Here is a 14,951-nt window from a genome sequence, read left to right as displayed (position 1 = left end):
CGCTGTATACTGGTCCTTGGCCCCCTGTATACTGGTCCTTGGCTCGCTGTATACTGGTCCTTGGCCCCCTGTATACTGGTCCTTGGCTCCCTGTATACTGGTCCTTGGCTCGCTGTATACTGGTCCTTAGCCCCCTGTATACTGGTCCTTGGCTCCCTGTATACTGGTCCTTGGCCCCCTGTATACTAGTCCTTGGCCCCCTGTATACTGGTCCTTGGCTCGCTGTATACTGGTCCTTGGCTCGCTGTATACTGGTCCTTGGCTCGCTGTATACTGGTTCTTGGCCCCCTGTATACTGGTCCTTGGCCCCCTGTATACTGGTCCTTGGCTCGCTGTATACTGGTCCTTGGCCCCCTGTATACTGGTCCTTGGCTCGCTGTATACTGGTCCTTTGCTCGCTGTATACTGGTCCTTGGCTCCCTGTATACTGGTCCTTGGCCCCCTGTATACTGGTCCTTGGCCCCCTGTATACTGGTCCTTGGCTCGCTGTATACTAGTCCTTGGCTCCCTGTATACTGGATCTTAGCCCCCTGTATACTGGTCCTTGGCCCTCTGTATACTGGTCCTTGGCTCCCTGTATACTGGTCCTTGGCCCCCTGTATACTGGTCCTTGGCTCCCTGTATACTGGTCCCTTGCCCCCTGTATACTGGTCCTTGGCCCCCTGTATACTGGTCCTTGGCCCCCTGTATTCTGGTCCTTGGCCCCCTGTATACTGGTCCTTGGCTCGCTGTATACTGGTCCTTGGCTCGCTGTATACTGGTCCTTGGCCCCCTGTATACTGGTCCTTGGCTCCCTGGAAACTGGTCCTTGGCCCCCTGTATACTGGTCCTTGGCTCGCTGTATACTGGTCTTTGGCTCGCTGTATACTGGTCCTTGGCCCCCTGTATACTGGTCCTTGGCTCGCTGTATACTGGTCCTTGTCCCCTTGTATACTGGTCCTTGGCTCGCTGTATACTGGTCTTTGGCTCGCTGTATACTGGTCCTTGGCTCCCTGTATACTGGTCCTTGGCCCCCTGTATACTGGTCCTTGGCTCGCTGTATACTGGTCCTTGTCCCCCTGTATACTGGTCCTTGGCTCCCTGTATACTGGTCCTTGGCTCCCTGTATACTGGTCCTTGGCTCCCTGTATACTGGTCCTTGGCCCCCTGTATACTGGTCCTTGGCCCCCTGTATACTGGTCCTTGGCCCCCTGTATACTGGTCATTGGCTCGCTGTATACTGGTCCTTGGCTCGCTGTATACTGGTCCTTGGCTCGCTGTATACTGGTCCTTGCCCCCCTGTATACTGGTCCTTGGCCCGCTGTATACTGGTCCTTGGCTCCCTGTATACTGGTCCTTGGCTCCCTGTTTACTGGTCCTTGGCCCCCTGCATACTGGTCCTTGGCCCCCTGCATACTGGTCCTTGGCCCCCTGTATACTGGTCCTTGGCTCGCTGTATACTGTTCCTTGTCCCCCTGTATACTGGTCCTTGGCTCGCTGTATACTGGTCCTTGTCCCCCTGTATACTGGTCCTTGGCCCCCTGTATACTGGTCCTTGGCTCGCTGTATACTGGTCCTTGGCCCCCTGTATACTGGTCCTTGGCTCGCTGTATACTGGTCCTTGGCCCCCTGTATACTGGTCCTTGGCTCGCTGTATACTGGTCCTTGGCCCCCTGTATACTGGTCCTTGGCTCGCTGTATACTGGTCCTTGGCTCGCTGTATACTGGTCCTTGGCCCCCTGTATACTGGTCCTTGGCTCGCTGTATACTGGTCCTTGGCCCCCTGTATACTGGTCCTTGGCTTGCTGTATATTTTCTTTGGTCATTATTTGACTTTTTAACAATCTTTTAATACTTTGTAAACAGAATCTCCAGGTCATTGACGGGAAGAGACGACGGACAAAGTCCAGGCCTCGTCTACCGGGAGCCGGGGGAGGGGGGGGGGGGCCCCCAGTGCAATGACCACGTGATTGGAATCCGCCCTCACGGATTAATCCAGAAATATTGCATTTCCGTCTGTTTCCAGGGGGATGCCGTGTTCTCCGTCCGTTTGTGGGGGACGCCGTGTTCTCCGTCCGTTTCCAGGGGACGCCGTGTTCTCCGTCCGTTTCCAGGGGACGCCGTGTTCTCCGTCCGTTTCCAGGGGACGCCGTGTTCTCCGTCCGTTTCCAGGGGACGCCGTGTTCTCCGTCCGTTTCCAGGGGACGCCGTGTTCTCCGTCCGTTTCCAGGGGACGCCGTGTTCTCCGTCCGTTTCCAGGGGACGCCGTGTTCTCCGTCCGTTTCCAGGGGACGCCGTGTTCTCCGTCCGTTTCCGAGGGACGCCGTGTTCTCCGTCCGTTTCCGGGGGACGCCGTGTTCTCCGTCCGTTTCCGAGGGACGCCGTGTTCTCCGTCCGTTTCCGAGGGACGCCGTGTTCTCCGGTGTTCCATCCTTCGCCGCCTTTTTCACTTTTGTCTAATTGCCTCGTATGGGGAGAGGCGAAGCTGAAAAATGGCGCCGAGGCCTCGGGTGATACAGCCGACACGTCACAGGTCGGCGAGACCAAGGGTTGCCGGCATGTGTGCAAGATGCGAGCCAAGTGCTAGGAAATTTACTGACTGCCAGGCAACATTAAGGGGACAGCAACAGCGCTGCAGCCAATCGATGAGATTAGTGACCAGCTGCAGCATTACGAATGTGACATCACAGCACTGCAGAAAATCAGTGGGTTCAGTGATTGGCTGCAGCATTGCAGACGTGTCAGTACAGCGCTGAGGACGATCGGTGAGCTCAGTGATTGGCTGCAGCATTGTAGACGTGTCAGTACAGCGCTGAGGACGATCGGTGAGCTCAGTGATTGGCTGCAGCATTGTGGAAGTGTCAGGACAGCGCTGAGGCCGATCGGTGAGCTCAGTGATTGGCTGCAGCATTACGGAAGTGTCAGGACAGCGCTGAGGACGATCGGTGAGCTCAGCGATTGGCTGCAGCATTACGGAAGTGTCAGGACAGCGCTGAGGACGATCGGTGAGCTCAGCGATTGGCTGCAGCATTACGGAAGTGTCAGGACAGCGCTGAGGACGATCGGTGAGCTCAGTGATTGGCTGCAGCATTGTGGACTTGTCAGGACAGCGCTGAGGACGATCGGTGAGCTCAGCGATTGGCTGCAGCATTACGGAAGTGTCAGGACAGCGCTGAGGACGATCGGTGAGCTCAGTGATTGGCTGCAGCATTGTGGACTTGTCAGGACAGCGCTGAGGACGATCGGTGAGCTCAGTGATTGGCTGCAGCATTGTGGACTTGTCAGGACAGCGCTGAGGACGATCGGTGAGCTCAGTGATTGGCTGCAGCATTGTGGACTTGTCAGGACAGCGCTGAGGACGATCGGTGAGCTCAGTGATTGGCTGCAGCATTGCGGCCGTGTCATCAGGCAATAACAGACTCCAGGAGCAGCGGTGCAGGCTCAGCACTGGACCCGGGGAGGGGGAGTAAACAATAAGCAGCCGGGACCCCAGTAAATGGTTGTGATCGCCGATATTCAGGCTCACATGACGTTACCATGACAGCTGCGGAAACGGGGAAACAAAACAAAAAGTAATAGGTCTCGCCAAATGGTCTCAGTCATGAAAGGGTTAAAAATACACAAAGGGGAAAAGGGGGAACTTCTGCCGGATCTGCTGGGCGTTGTAGTCCTACAAGTGACGTCACTGACATCCGCAGGGCACGACACGCCTCGAGTCACTACCAGACATCACGTGACCACGCCCACACCACGTGACCAGACCGCAGGGCGGATGGTGACTGGGATTTGTGGTCACATCTGGCTACGGGCCCACAGAGGAGTCGCGGTGCATTCTGGGAGTCTCCCCCTCTCTCGTCCTCCGGATGGTTTCTCCCGCTTGGTATAAATAACGGCGCCCGCTCCAGTCAGCTGATTCATCGCCGGAATGTCGCTGTGCGGGGGACTCGGGAGCAGCAAAGAGGCGACAGCGGAGGTGCAGGAGCTGTGCAACCAGGTGAGGGCGCTGTACACACAGGGGAGAGTGGAGGTGCAGGAGCTGTGCAACCAGGTGAGGGCGCTGTATACACAGGGGGGAGGTGCAGGAGCTGTGCAACCAGGTGAGGGCGCTGTACACACAGGGGAGAGTGGAGGTGCAGGAGCTGTGCAACCAGGTGAGGGCGCTGTACACACAGGGGAGAGTGGAGGTGCAGGAGCTGTGCAACCAGGTGAGGGCGCTGTATACACAGGGGGGAGAGAGAGGAGGTGCAGGAGCTGTGCAACCAGGTGAGGGCGCTGTACACACAGGGGAGAGTGGAGGTGCAGGAGCTGTGCAACCAGGTGAGGGCGCTGTACACACAGGGGGGAGAGGGGAGGTGCAGGAGCTGTGCAACCAGGTGAGGGCGCTGTACACACAGGGGGAGGGCGGGGGTGCAGGAGCTGTGCAACCAGGTGAGGGCGCTGTACACACAGGGGAGAGTGGAGGTGCAGGAGCTGTGCAACCAGGTGAGGGCGCTGTACACACAGGGGGGAGTGGAGGTGCAGGAGCTGTGCAACCAGGTGAGGGCGCTGTACACACAGGGGGAGGGCGGGGGTGCAGGAGCTGTGCAACCAGGTGAGGGCGCTGTACACACAGGGGGGAGAGCGGGGGTGCAGGAGCTGTGCAACCAGGTGAGGGCGCTGTACACACAGGGGGAGGGCGGGGGTGCAGGAGCTGTGCAACCAGGTGAGGGCGCTGTACACACAGGGGAGAGCGAGCGGAGGTGCAGGAGCTGTGCAACCAGGTGAGGGCGCTGTACACACAGGGGGGAGAGCGGGGGTGCAGGAGCTGTGCAACCAGGTGAGGGTGCTGTACACACAGGGGGAGGGCGGGGGTGCAGGAGCTGTGCAACCAGGTGAGGGCGCTGTACACACAGGGGGAGAGCGGAGGTGCAGGAGCTGTGCAACCAGGTGAGGGCGCTGTATACACAGGGGGGGAGAGCGGAGGTGCAGGAGCTGTGCAACCAGGTGAGGGCGCTGTACACACAGGGGGGAGAGCGGAGGTGCAGGAGCTGTGCAACCAGGTGAGGGCGCTGTACACACAGGGGGGAGAGCGGAGGTGCAGGAGCTGTGCAACCAGGTGAGGGCGCTGTACACACAGGGGGGAGAGCGGAGGTGCAGGAGCTGTTGCAACCAGGTGAGGGCGCTGTACACACAGGGGGAGAGCGGAGGTGCAGGAGCTGTGCAACCAGGTGAGGGCGCTGTACACACAGGGGGGGAGAGCGGGGGTGCAGGGAGCTGTGCAACCAGGTGAGGGCGCTGTACACACAGGGGGAGGGCGCGGGGTGCAGGAGCTGTGCAACCTAGGTGAGGGCGCTGTACACACAGGGTGGGGGTGCAGGAGCTGTGCAACCAGGTGAGGGCGCTGTACACACAGGGTGGGGGTGCAGGAGCTGTGCAACCAGGTGAGGGCGCTGTACACACAGGGGGGAGGTGCAGGAGCTGTGCAACCAGGTGAGGGCGCTGTACACAAGGGGGAGAGCGGAGGTGCAGGAGCTGTGCAACCAGGTGAGGCGCGCTGTACACACAGGGGGAGAGCGGAGGTGCAGGAGCTGTGCAACCAGGTGAGGGCGCTGTACACACAGGGGGAGAGCGGCGGTGCAGGAGCTGTGCAACCAGGTGAGGGCTCTGTACACACAGGGGGGAGTGGAGGTGCAGGAGCTGTGCAACCAGGTGAGGGCTCTGTACACACAGGGGGAGAGCGGAGGTGCAGAAGCTGTGCAACCAGGTGAGGGCGCTGTACACACGGGGAGAGCGGAGGTGCAGGAGCTGTGCAACCAGGTAGAGGGCGCTGTACACACAGGGGGAGAGCTGAGGGGCAGGTGAGGGTGCTGTACACACAGGGGGAAGGTGCAGGTGTTGTGCAACCAGGTGAGGGGCGCTGTACACACAGGGGGAGGTGCAGGAGCTGTGCAACCAGGTGAGGGCGCTGTACACACAGGGGGAGAGCGGGGCGCAGGCGAGGGCGCTGTACAGACAGGGGAGCTGAGAGAGCTGTGGTATTGGCTGGTGACGTCACCTGCAGCTTATTTTCACCCTCTGCTGTCCGTGAATAGTGGCCTGTGCTGAGCTGAGGGTCTGTTACAGTTGTATCCCGCCATTGTATGGGCTGACAGTGCAGCTCAGAGGTCGGATACAATGTAACAGAGATCCTCAGCTGTGAGAGAGTCATCAGGACTAAAGACTGGGGGGGTCTTCTAAGCTGATCCCATTAGGGTAATCATGGTGCAGATCCTCCTGTGTGCGGGGTCCCTGGTGCCTAGCCTTATAGGGCCAGTGCTGTGGATGACCACTGTGTGATGCGGACATGGTGCCGCCCCCTTGGCTGTTTCTCTCCCACCTGTGGCCATTATGTAGGATTCATGTCTGAAAGCTGATGAGCGGGGGTGCTCTCTCCTGTAGCTGGGGTCTCTGACACCTACTGTCTCTTCTTAGAGGTGGTGCCTACAAGAGTGAGCCCCGCCCCTGAGGAGCAGATGATGCAGCCCCTGCGCAGCACGAGTATCTGCTCAACTCCTGCACTGTATATTAAAGGTATAGAAGTTTCCAGAGATCCCGGGGGGGAGGGGTGCGATGAGGAACTGGTCATCGGTCTACTCTGCACCTCTCCCGCTGACTCACCCCCTCCTGATGCATTGTGGTCATGTGATTGGGGCCCAAGTTCCTGTTTCTCAGTTTTGTGTCAGCAGGACTCTGATCACGGGGTTTGAGGATTGCAGAAATCTGTGCACCCGCCTGCAGGGTGTGTACAGGGGGAGGGGGACACTGAACATCTGACCGCAGCGTCTTCTCTCCTGCAGGTGAAGGCCGAGGTGGAAGATAAACACCGGCAAGAAGAATACCCCACCTTTGTGGCCGTCGCGTTCAAAACACAGGTGGTCGCTGGGACCAACTACTTCGTTAAGGTGAGACTGGAGCATGCTGGGAGTTGTAGTGCGCAGACACTTGGAAACACTAAAGAATAATAATTTGATACAATGTTGCAAGTACAATAATGTGCCCCTGCTCCTCACTAGGCTCAGCCCGGAGGGGCCGGGGTCTTCTGGTGTCCGATCTGCAGCAGTCTGTACAGATCAGCTGCAGCGGTCAGCTCCTCTCTAGTGTGGAGTCTGTATATGCTGTGTCTGATATCAGAGTGGAGTGACCATGAGCAGCCCCCAAATGTAGCTGCAGACCGGTCTAGAAGCTTCCCTCTAATACTGTGCCCGTCTTCCACTGCTGCGGTCCAGCGCTGCGCCTCCTCTTCTCAGTAACGTCACCAGCAATTGCAGCTATCTGCTCGCTGTGTGAGCGGATGTCTTACTATGGAAGTCTATGGAGCTGCGTTCTGAGCCTTTATAGGCTTCATTGTAAAGTGTCTTCCGGGTCACAGCGTAGTGACCCAGAGCGGTGACGTCACTGAGGAACTGAACGGCGCTGGATCCTGGAGAAGCTGCGGCAGGGGAGCATATTAATACTCGCACTACTTTACATATACCCTTATTAAAAATGTGCCTTCTTCCTGGATACTGCATGTCCTGATCACAGGTACCAGCCACGTGGACTCTGGAGCTTATTTCTTGACTCGAATCTCCAATGGACATATAGCATATTGTACCAGGAGTCACATTTGGGTCCATATTTGACCCTCCCCACCCCATTTCAGGGAGCATACTTGCCCTGCTCAGGTCAGTTAATGATTAGTACCTCCCTCACAAGTCACTGGAGTCTTCAGAGATTTTAAAAAATAGCAAAACGATTGTATCCTGCTCAGTCTCAGAAGCTTCTGGATATTCTGGTTGAAAGAATCTTATTCAAAACTGTTTCCCTATTCTATACATTTACTGAGCTATCAAGGAATTTGTTGGTCTTGTTACCATGGTAACAATTGGTGGAAACTACTCAATCATCCATTGGGAATGGCATTCTGTAATGAAGTGGAGTGGTACATGAAGGTACATCTCCTGCAGACCAAACTCTACTGTAGTTGGGGTCACACTTGACCCCATTGCGGTCCCCCCATGAACAATATAACTTGGTGATGGGTTTACAGCCATGATGTACAGCTGTGGATATATTCCTTGTGAAAGGATCCACCACTGATGCTTGAGGGTAAAATATTCAGTTTAAATTCTAGTGGTGAGACTCCCTTGTAGTGACACTGGTCCTCTGGTTTATAACTTCTGCACCCTCTTCTGTTTGTTTTCAGGTCCAGGTCGGAGATGAGGAGTACATCCACCTGTGTGTGTACGAGACCCTGCCGCACGCGGGGCAGAAGCTGAGCCTCTCGGCCACCCAGGTCGGGAAGTCTAAGGGGGATGAAATCGTCCACTTCCATTAAGCCTGTTCCCTCCCGGATAACGCTTTGCTCTCATATTGGGTTTCCTTCTTTTGTACTTTGCCTTCTATAAAATGCAGTAATTGCTTCTGACCAAGGATATTAAATACACTGAATTTTTCTATAAAATGTTGTCTGTGATGTCATTGTAGGAATAAATGTGGCCCTATAGAGAAGAAAAACCTCTGCCCACTGGTGTCATGGAGGACGGACACTCCATTCTTTACACTATGGAAGAATTGATCCACAGCTTTATAATTAACGGGTTGGGGGGGGGGGTTGCTTCTGCAGAAGACGTGATGCACATGAACGCGTCACATCACTCCAACTGTGCATAATATTTTGAGAAATTCTAATATTTTTTTAGAATATTTATTAATATGCACTCGCAAAAATTCGGAGACCACTTCCAAATTGTCAGTTTTTCAGTTTTTTTTTTTCCTTTTATAATTTAAGTAAATTGTTCTTTATTCTATAAATACTGACGTCTCCAAATTTCCAAGAAATAAATTTTTATATTCTCTGAAAATGAGAAATGGTGAAAATAACAGAACAATGCACAATGCGCAGCACTTTCACCTCAAATAATGCAAAGAAAACAAGTCCATAATCATTTACCCACAACAATATAATAATGTGTTATCTGGAGGTCTGAAGAAGCCTTCACAGGTATGTTTCTGATTGAGGGGCTGTGATAGAACCACCACTTACATTGCAGATAACAGGCACGGTGCGGCCCCAATCACAGCTACACACACATTCAATATTGGATTTGTTTGTCTACTTTTTTGGTGCTTTTTATTTGCACCTTTTCCAAATAGTTAAAAATTAATATTAGATTATATATAATTATCTGTCAAGGTGGCTGGAGCCATGTGTCTGCAGTACCAAAACTCTCCACCAGGTGAAAACGTGGCACTGTACAGTGAGTGCGCCTGGCAGCTCAGTCTCATGATGCCGGTCTCTTTGCTGGATCGTGCACTGTTAGGCTGCTTTCAAACATCAGTTTTTTTGCCATCAAGCACAATCCAGCAAAAACATGAAAAAAATGGATCTGGTGTCTGCCGCCAGATCTATTTATTTATATTCCCCCCCCCCCCACCCCATAGACTTTCATTAGCGCCGGATGGCCTTGCATTTCATCCAATATTTTTTTTTTTTTTTGTTTGCCGGATCCGGCAAAATGTACTTGTCCAGCGGCCGGATGAAACAATGAAGTGAATGTTTTTGTTTTCGGCAAAAAAAAAAAGGATTGCACTGGATCCGGCGCCGTACGGCATGTTTTTATAATGGAAGCCTATGGACGCCAGATCCGGCGTAATGCGGCAAAAAATGGATCCGGATGCCAGATCAGTGTTTTTGTTTTTTTTTTTTTTTACAGAGCATGCTCAGAATTGCACCGGATCTGTCAAAAAACTGATGTAACTGATCCGGTTTTTTCCGCCGGATCCATCGCATCAGTTTTTTCGCCGGATCATGCCTGATGCAAAAAAACTGATGTGAGAAAGCGGCCTTAGTGCGGTTGTTTTATGAGAATGCTACGGCTGCACTGAGAGCCTTTCGTCATTTGGCCTTCACGCACAATGGCTGACCATTCCCTGAGACAGATGACTGGTTACTGAGTGTTCAGCCGGGGCGCGGGCAATGACTGGTGAGCAGAGAGAGGAGGTGGAGGACATTGCCACTGCCGTCGTGGTACAGGGCAGGAACAACAGTAGTGCATGCAGGGAATTGGGGCTCCCGTACAGCAGTGAGGAAGGTCGTGCGGGCACCTGTACAAAATTCGCCATCATCAACTTCCTCGTGACAATGATCCTGCATGACATCTGCATTCATGTCTCTGGCGAGTGGAAGTGGATGACAACTGCCGTGGAATGTTCTGTGGAGCGACAAATGGAACGGTGAACACACAAAACTGCCACATATGGGCGACTGAAAACCCCCATGTGGTCGAGGGGGTCCCACTGCATTCACCAAAGGTGACCGTTTGGTGCGGCTTCACCTCATCATCCGCGGAGCGTTCTTTTATGAAGAAATGAGGCCACCTGGGGTTCTAGCGGTTCTGTGACACCAGCCAATGCTGGACACAGCGTCTGCAGACGGCCACCTTCACGCAGGATGGAGACCTCCTCACATCGTGGTGTGAAGAACATACTCTGTGCATATTGTCCCGATGACAGGGTTTTGAGCCGCTCCGTCATGGCCAACTCATTCACCCGATCTGAATCTGTGTGATTTTTGGTTGTGGGGACACTTGGACGCGCGTGTTTATAGGGAAAATGTCGTCATCCTGGCTGACCTCAAAGACCGCATCATTGTGGAAGTGCGCGGCCTCCCACCAGATGTGTTCTGCACAGGATAAACATGATCACCATGCATGATGGCGGCCATATTCATCAGCTATGCTCGTCTGTGCAACAACTGTGACATCTCCAATTATCGGCACACGCTTTCTGGGCCGCTCGCTCACTGTACAGCGCCACTTTTTCACCTGATGGGGAGTTTTGGTGTAAAACTTTAAGATGCCTTCCATTTCCCCATGTCTTGAATGGCATACATACCATTCCTCAGCCAATTCTGTCCACTGGGTCAGTCTGCTCCAAACACCTGAGGTTATTTTATGGCTACCTTGTATATTACCCCTCACCTTCTCCCCCCATTGTGTCCTGAGAAACTTCCCCATCCTCTCCCCCCATACTATGTCTATAGAAATTTCCCCCTCCTCATCCTCTCTTTTCCCCCATACTGTGTCCATAGAAATTTCCCCATCCTCTCTCCTCCCATACTGTGTCCATATAAATTTCCCCCTCCCATACTGTGTCTATAGATACTTCCTCTCCTCCCCCATACTGTGTCCATATAATGTTCCCCTCCCCAGCTCTCCCTCCATACTATCTATAGATACTTCCTCCCCTCCCCATCCTCTCCCCCCCCATACTATGTCCATATAAATTTCCCCCTCCCCACCTCTCCCTCCATACTGTGTCCATATTAATTTTAAGAAAGAGGTAATCCAGCTCTTCAAGTTGAGGTAGTTTTATTTATAGAAAAATAACAATTTACATGATAGAAAAGTTTAAAAAAAACACGTTTCAGCTGAAGCTACATGATAATCTTTGACAACGCTGACATGTAGCTTCAGCCGAAATGCTTTTTTTTTTTAACTTTTCTATCATGTAAATTGTTATTTTTCTATAAATAAAACTACCTCAACTTGAAGAGCTGGATTACCTCTTTCTTAGGCCGAAAACACACACATCCGTTAAAACCACGTCCGTGTAAAACAGGGCCGTTTTTCTGGTCCGTTTTCCATTTTTTAGGTCCATTTTTTATGGATCTCGGCGCTGCACGGCTGTTATAAAAGCTCCAACGGCTTTTACTATTTTGAAAATGCCGGCCGCTCATTAATCAATCTCGTATTCCGGCTTTACTTGCCCACAGACGCCTGTGATTGGTTGCAGTCACACACGCCCACCACGCTGAGTGACAGCTGTCTCACTGCACCCAATCACAGCAGCCGGTGGGCGTGTCTATACTGTGCAGTAAAATAAATAAAAAAAAACGGCGTGCGGTCCCCCCTATTTTAATGCCAGCCAGATAAAGCCATACGGCTGAAGGCTGGTATTCTCAGGATGGGGAGCTCCACGTTATGGGGAGCCCCCCAGCCTAAAAATATCAGTCAGCAGCCGCCCAGAATTGCCGCATACATTATATGCGACAGTTCTGGGGCTGTACCCGGCTCTTCCCGATTTGCCCTGGTGCGTTGGCAACTCAGGGTAATAAGGAGTTATTGGCAGCCCATAGCTGCCACTAAATCCTAGATTAATCATGTCAGGCGTCCTCCCCGAGATTCCTTCCATGATTAATCTGTAAATTACAGTAAATAAACACACACACACCCGAAAAAAATCCTTTATTAGAAATAAAAAACACTAACAAAGTTCCTCATCACCAATTTATTAACCCCGACAAAGCCCTCCATGTCCGGCGTAATCCACGGACCTCTCAGCGTCGCATCCAGCTCTGCTGCATGAAGGTGGCAGGAGCTGCAGAAGACACCGCCGCTCCTGTCACCTCCACGCAACAAATGAGGTAAGTAGCGCGATCAGCTGAGCTGTCAGTCAGGTAACTAACGGCCACCGCTGGATCCAGGTAACCTCAGTGACAGCTCAGCTGATCGCGCTACTTACCTCATTAGCTGCGTGGAGGTGACAGGAGCGGCGGTGTATTCTGCTGCTCCTGTCACCTGCATGCAGCAGAGCTGGATGCGACGCTGGACCATCCTGGATTACGCCGGACATGGAGGGCTTTGTCGGGGTTAATAAATTGGTGATGAGGGAATTTGTTAGTGTTTTTTATTTCTAATAAAGGATTTTTTCGGGTGTGTGTGTTTATTTACTGTAATTTACAGATTAATCATGGAAGGAATCTCGGGGAGACGCCTGACATGATTAATCTAGGACTTATTGGCAGCTATGGGCTGCCATTAACTCCTTATTACCCCGATTTGCCAACGCACCAGGGCAAATCGGGAAGAGCCGGGTACAGTCCCAGAACTGTCGCATATAATGTATGCGGCAATTCTGGGCGGCTGCTGGCTGATATTGTTAGGCTGGGGGGCTCCCCATAACGTGGGGCTCCCCATCCTGAGAATACCAGCCTGCAGCCGTATGGCTTTATCTGGCTGGCATTAAAATTGGGGGGGACCGCACGCCGTTTTTTAATTATTCATTTCTTTATTTTACTGCACAGTATAGACACGCCCACCGGCTGCTGTGATTGGGTGCAGTGAGACACCTGTCACTCAGCGTGGTGGGCGTGTGTGACTGCAAAAAAATCACAGGTGCCTGTGGGCGGGTAAAGCAGGGAATACGAGATTGTTTAATGGGCGGCCGGCTTTTTCAAAATAGTAAAAGCCGCTGGAGCTCTTATAACAGCCGTGCAGCATCGGGGATCGGGGATCGGTGAGTATGAGAGAGGGGGGGGACTGACCGACTGAGGGAGAGAACGAAACAGAAAAAGAAAAAAGACCGACATCACATGAAAAAAAGCACAAAACGTACACGGAGCAAACAGAGATGCGTCCCTGTCACTTGGACGTGCGCACAGACCCATTGACTTTCATTGGGTCCGTGCTGCGTGTTGAAAACGGACATGCTTCCGTGCAAAACGGAGACACAAACGTAGCACACACACGGACCCACGGACCTTAATGAAAGACACACATGTGTCCTCAAACATTAAATAACATTGGTGCACGTTTGGCCGTGTCTCCGGTATATACGGAAACGGAACAAACTCGCACATGTTTGACGGATGTGTGTTTCAGGCCTTAACTTGTATCTGAACAGGGGACCACATGATTTTTTTCCGTGCTCTCAGCAATGCTATTAAGCCTCATTGAAGCAACCTTAGGTCAGCTGGTAAAAATTCTTTTTTGTTTCTATCCAAATAAATTTCTCCCTCCACATCCTCTCCACCCCATACTATGTCTATAGATACTTACTCCCCTCCCCATCCTCTCCAGCCATACTGTATCTATAGATACTTCCTCTCCCCCCATACTGTCCATAGATACTCCCCCCCCCCCACCCATACTGTGTCTATAGATACTTCCTTTCCTCCCCATGCTGTGGCTATACATGCTTCCTCTCCTCCCCATCCTTCTCACCCCATACTGTTTCCATATAAATCTCCCCCACCCCATCCTCTCCCCCACATATAGTGTCTATATACTTTCTCTCCCCCTCGTACTGTATAGATACTTCCTCTCCTCCTGGCTATAGATACTTCCTCTCCTCCCCATCCTCTCTCCCTCCATACTGTATCTATAGATACCTCCTCTCCTCCCCCCATACTGTATCTATACATACCTCCTCTCCTCCCCCCATACTGTGTCTATAGATACTTCCTCTCCTCCCCATCCTCTCCACCCCATGATGTGGCTATAGATACTTCCTCTCCTCCCCATACTGTTTACATATAGATCTCCCCCTCCCCATCCTCTCCCCCACATACTGTGACTATACTTACTTCCTCTTCACCCCATACTGTGGCTATAGATACTTCCTCCCCATCCTCTCACCCCATACTGTTTTCCCCCTCCTCATCCTCTCCCCCACATACTGTGTCTATACATACTTTTTCTCCTCCTCGTACCGTATCTATAGATACTTCCTCCCCTCCCCATCCTCTCTCCCCCCCATACTGTATCTATAGATACTTCCTCTCCCCCCCCATACTGTGGCTATAGATACTTCCTCCCCTCCCCATCCTCTCTCCCCCCATACTGTATCTGTAGATACTTCCTCCCCCCCCCATACTGTGGCTATAGATACTTCCTCCCCTCCCCATCCTCTCTCCCCCCATACTGTATCTGTAGATACTTCCTCCCCCCCCCATACTGTGGCTATAGATACTTCCTCCCCTCCCCATCCTCTCCCCTCCCCTCCCATACTGTATCTGTAGATACTTCCTCCCCCCCCCCATACTGTGGCTATAGATACTTCCTCCCCTCCCCATCCTCTCTCCCCCCATACTGTATCTGTAGATACTTCCTCCCCCCCCCCCATACTGTGGCTATAGATACTTCCTCCCCTCCCCATCCTCTCCCCTCCCCTCCCATACTGTGTCTGTAGAT

General features: G+C 52.7%; 1 protein-coding gene across 1 annotated transcript; it reads left to right on the top strand.

Annotated features, from left to right (window-relative positions):
- The first annotated feature begins 3,722 nt into the window (after window positions 1–3,722).
- LOC142280984 (cystatin-B-like) lies at window positions 3,723–8,440 on the top strand. Its single transcript, XM_075332805.1, has 3 exons — window positions 3,723–3,973; window positions 6,795–6,899; window positions 8,183–8,440. The coding sequence occupies exons 1-3, from the start codon at window positions 3,905–3,907 to the stop codon at window positions 8,312–8,314; spliced, it is 306 nt and encodes a 101-aa protein (XP_075188920.1). The 5' UTR covers window positions 3,723–3,904; the 3' UTR covers window positions 8,315–8,440.
- Window positions 8,441–14,951: the final 6,511 nt, after the last annotated feature.

This window comes from Anomaloglossus baeobatrachus, chromosome 2 (genome assembly GCF_048569485.1).
Source record: "Anomaloglossus baeobatrachus isolate aAnoBae1 chromosome 2, aAnoBae1.hap1, whole genome shotgun sequence".
NCBI classification, from domain to species: domain Eukaryota; kingdom Metazoa; phylum Chordata; class Amphibia; order Anura; family Aromobatidae; genus Anomaloglossus; species Anomaloglossus baeobatrachus.
Note: the sequence above shows the minus strand (reverse complement) of the source record. Positions and strands in the feature narration are given on the sequence as shown.

Excerpts from the sequence above, each read along its gene's own strand:
- LOC142280984 (XM_075332805.1), top strand. The coding sequence starts at position 3,905 with ATGTCGCTGTGCGGGGGACTCGGGAGCAGCAAAGAGGCGACAGCGGAG. Across the intron at positions 3,974-6,794 it reads TGCAGGAGCTGTGCAACCAG|GTGAAGGCCGAGGTGGAAGA; the intron begins GTGAGGGCGCTG and ends TCTCTCCTGCAG. Across the intron at positions 6,900-8,182 it reads GGACCAACTACTTCGTTAAG|GTCCAGGTCGGAGATGAGGA; the intron begins GTGAGACTGGAG and ends GTTTGTTTTCAG.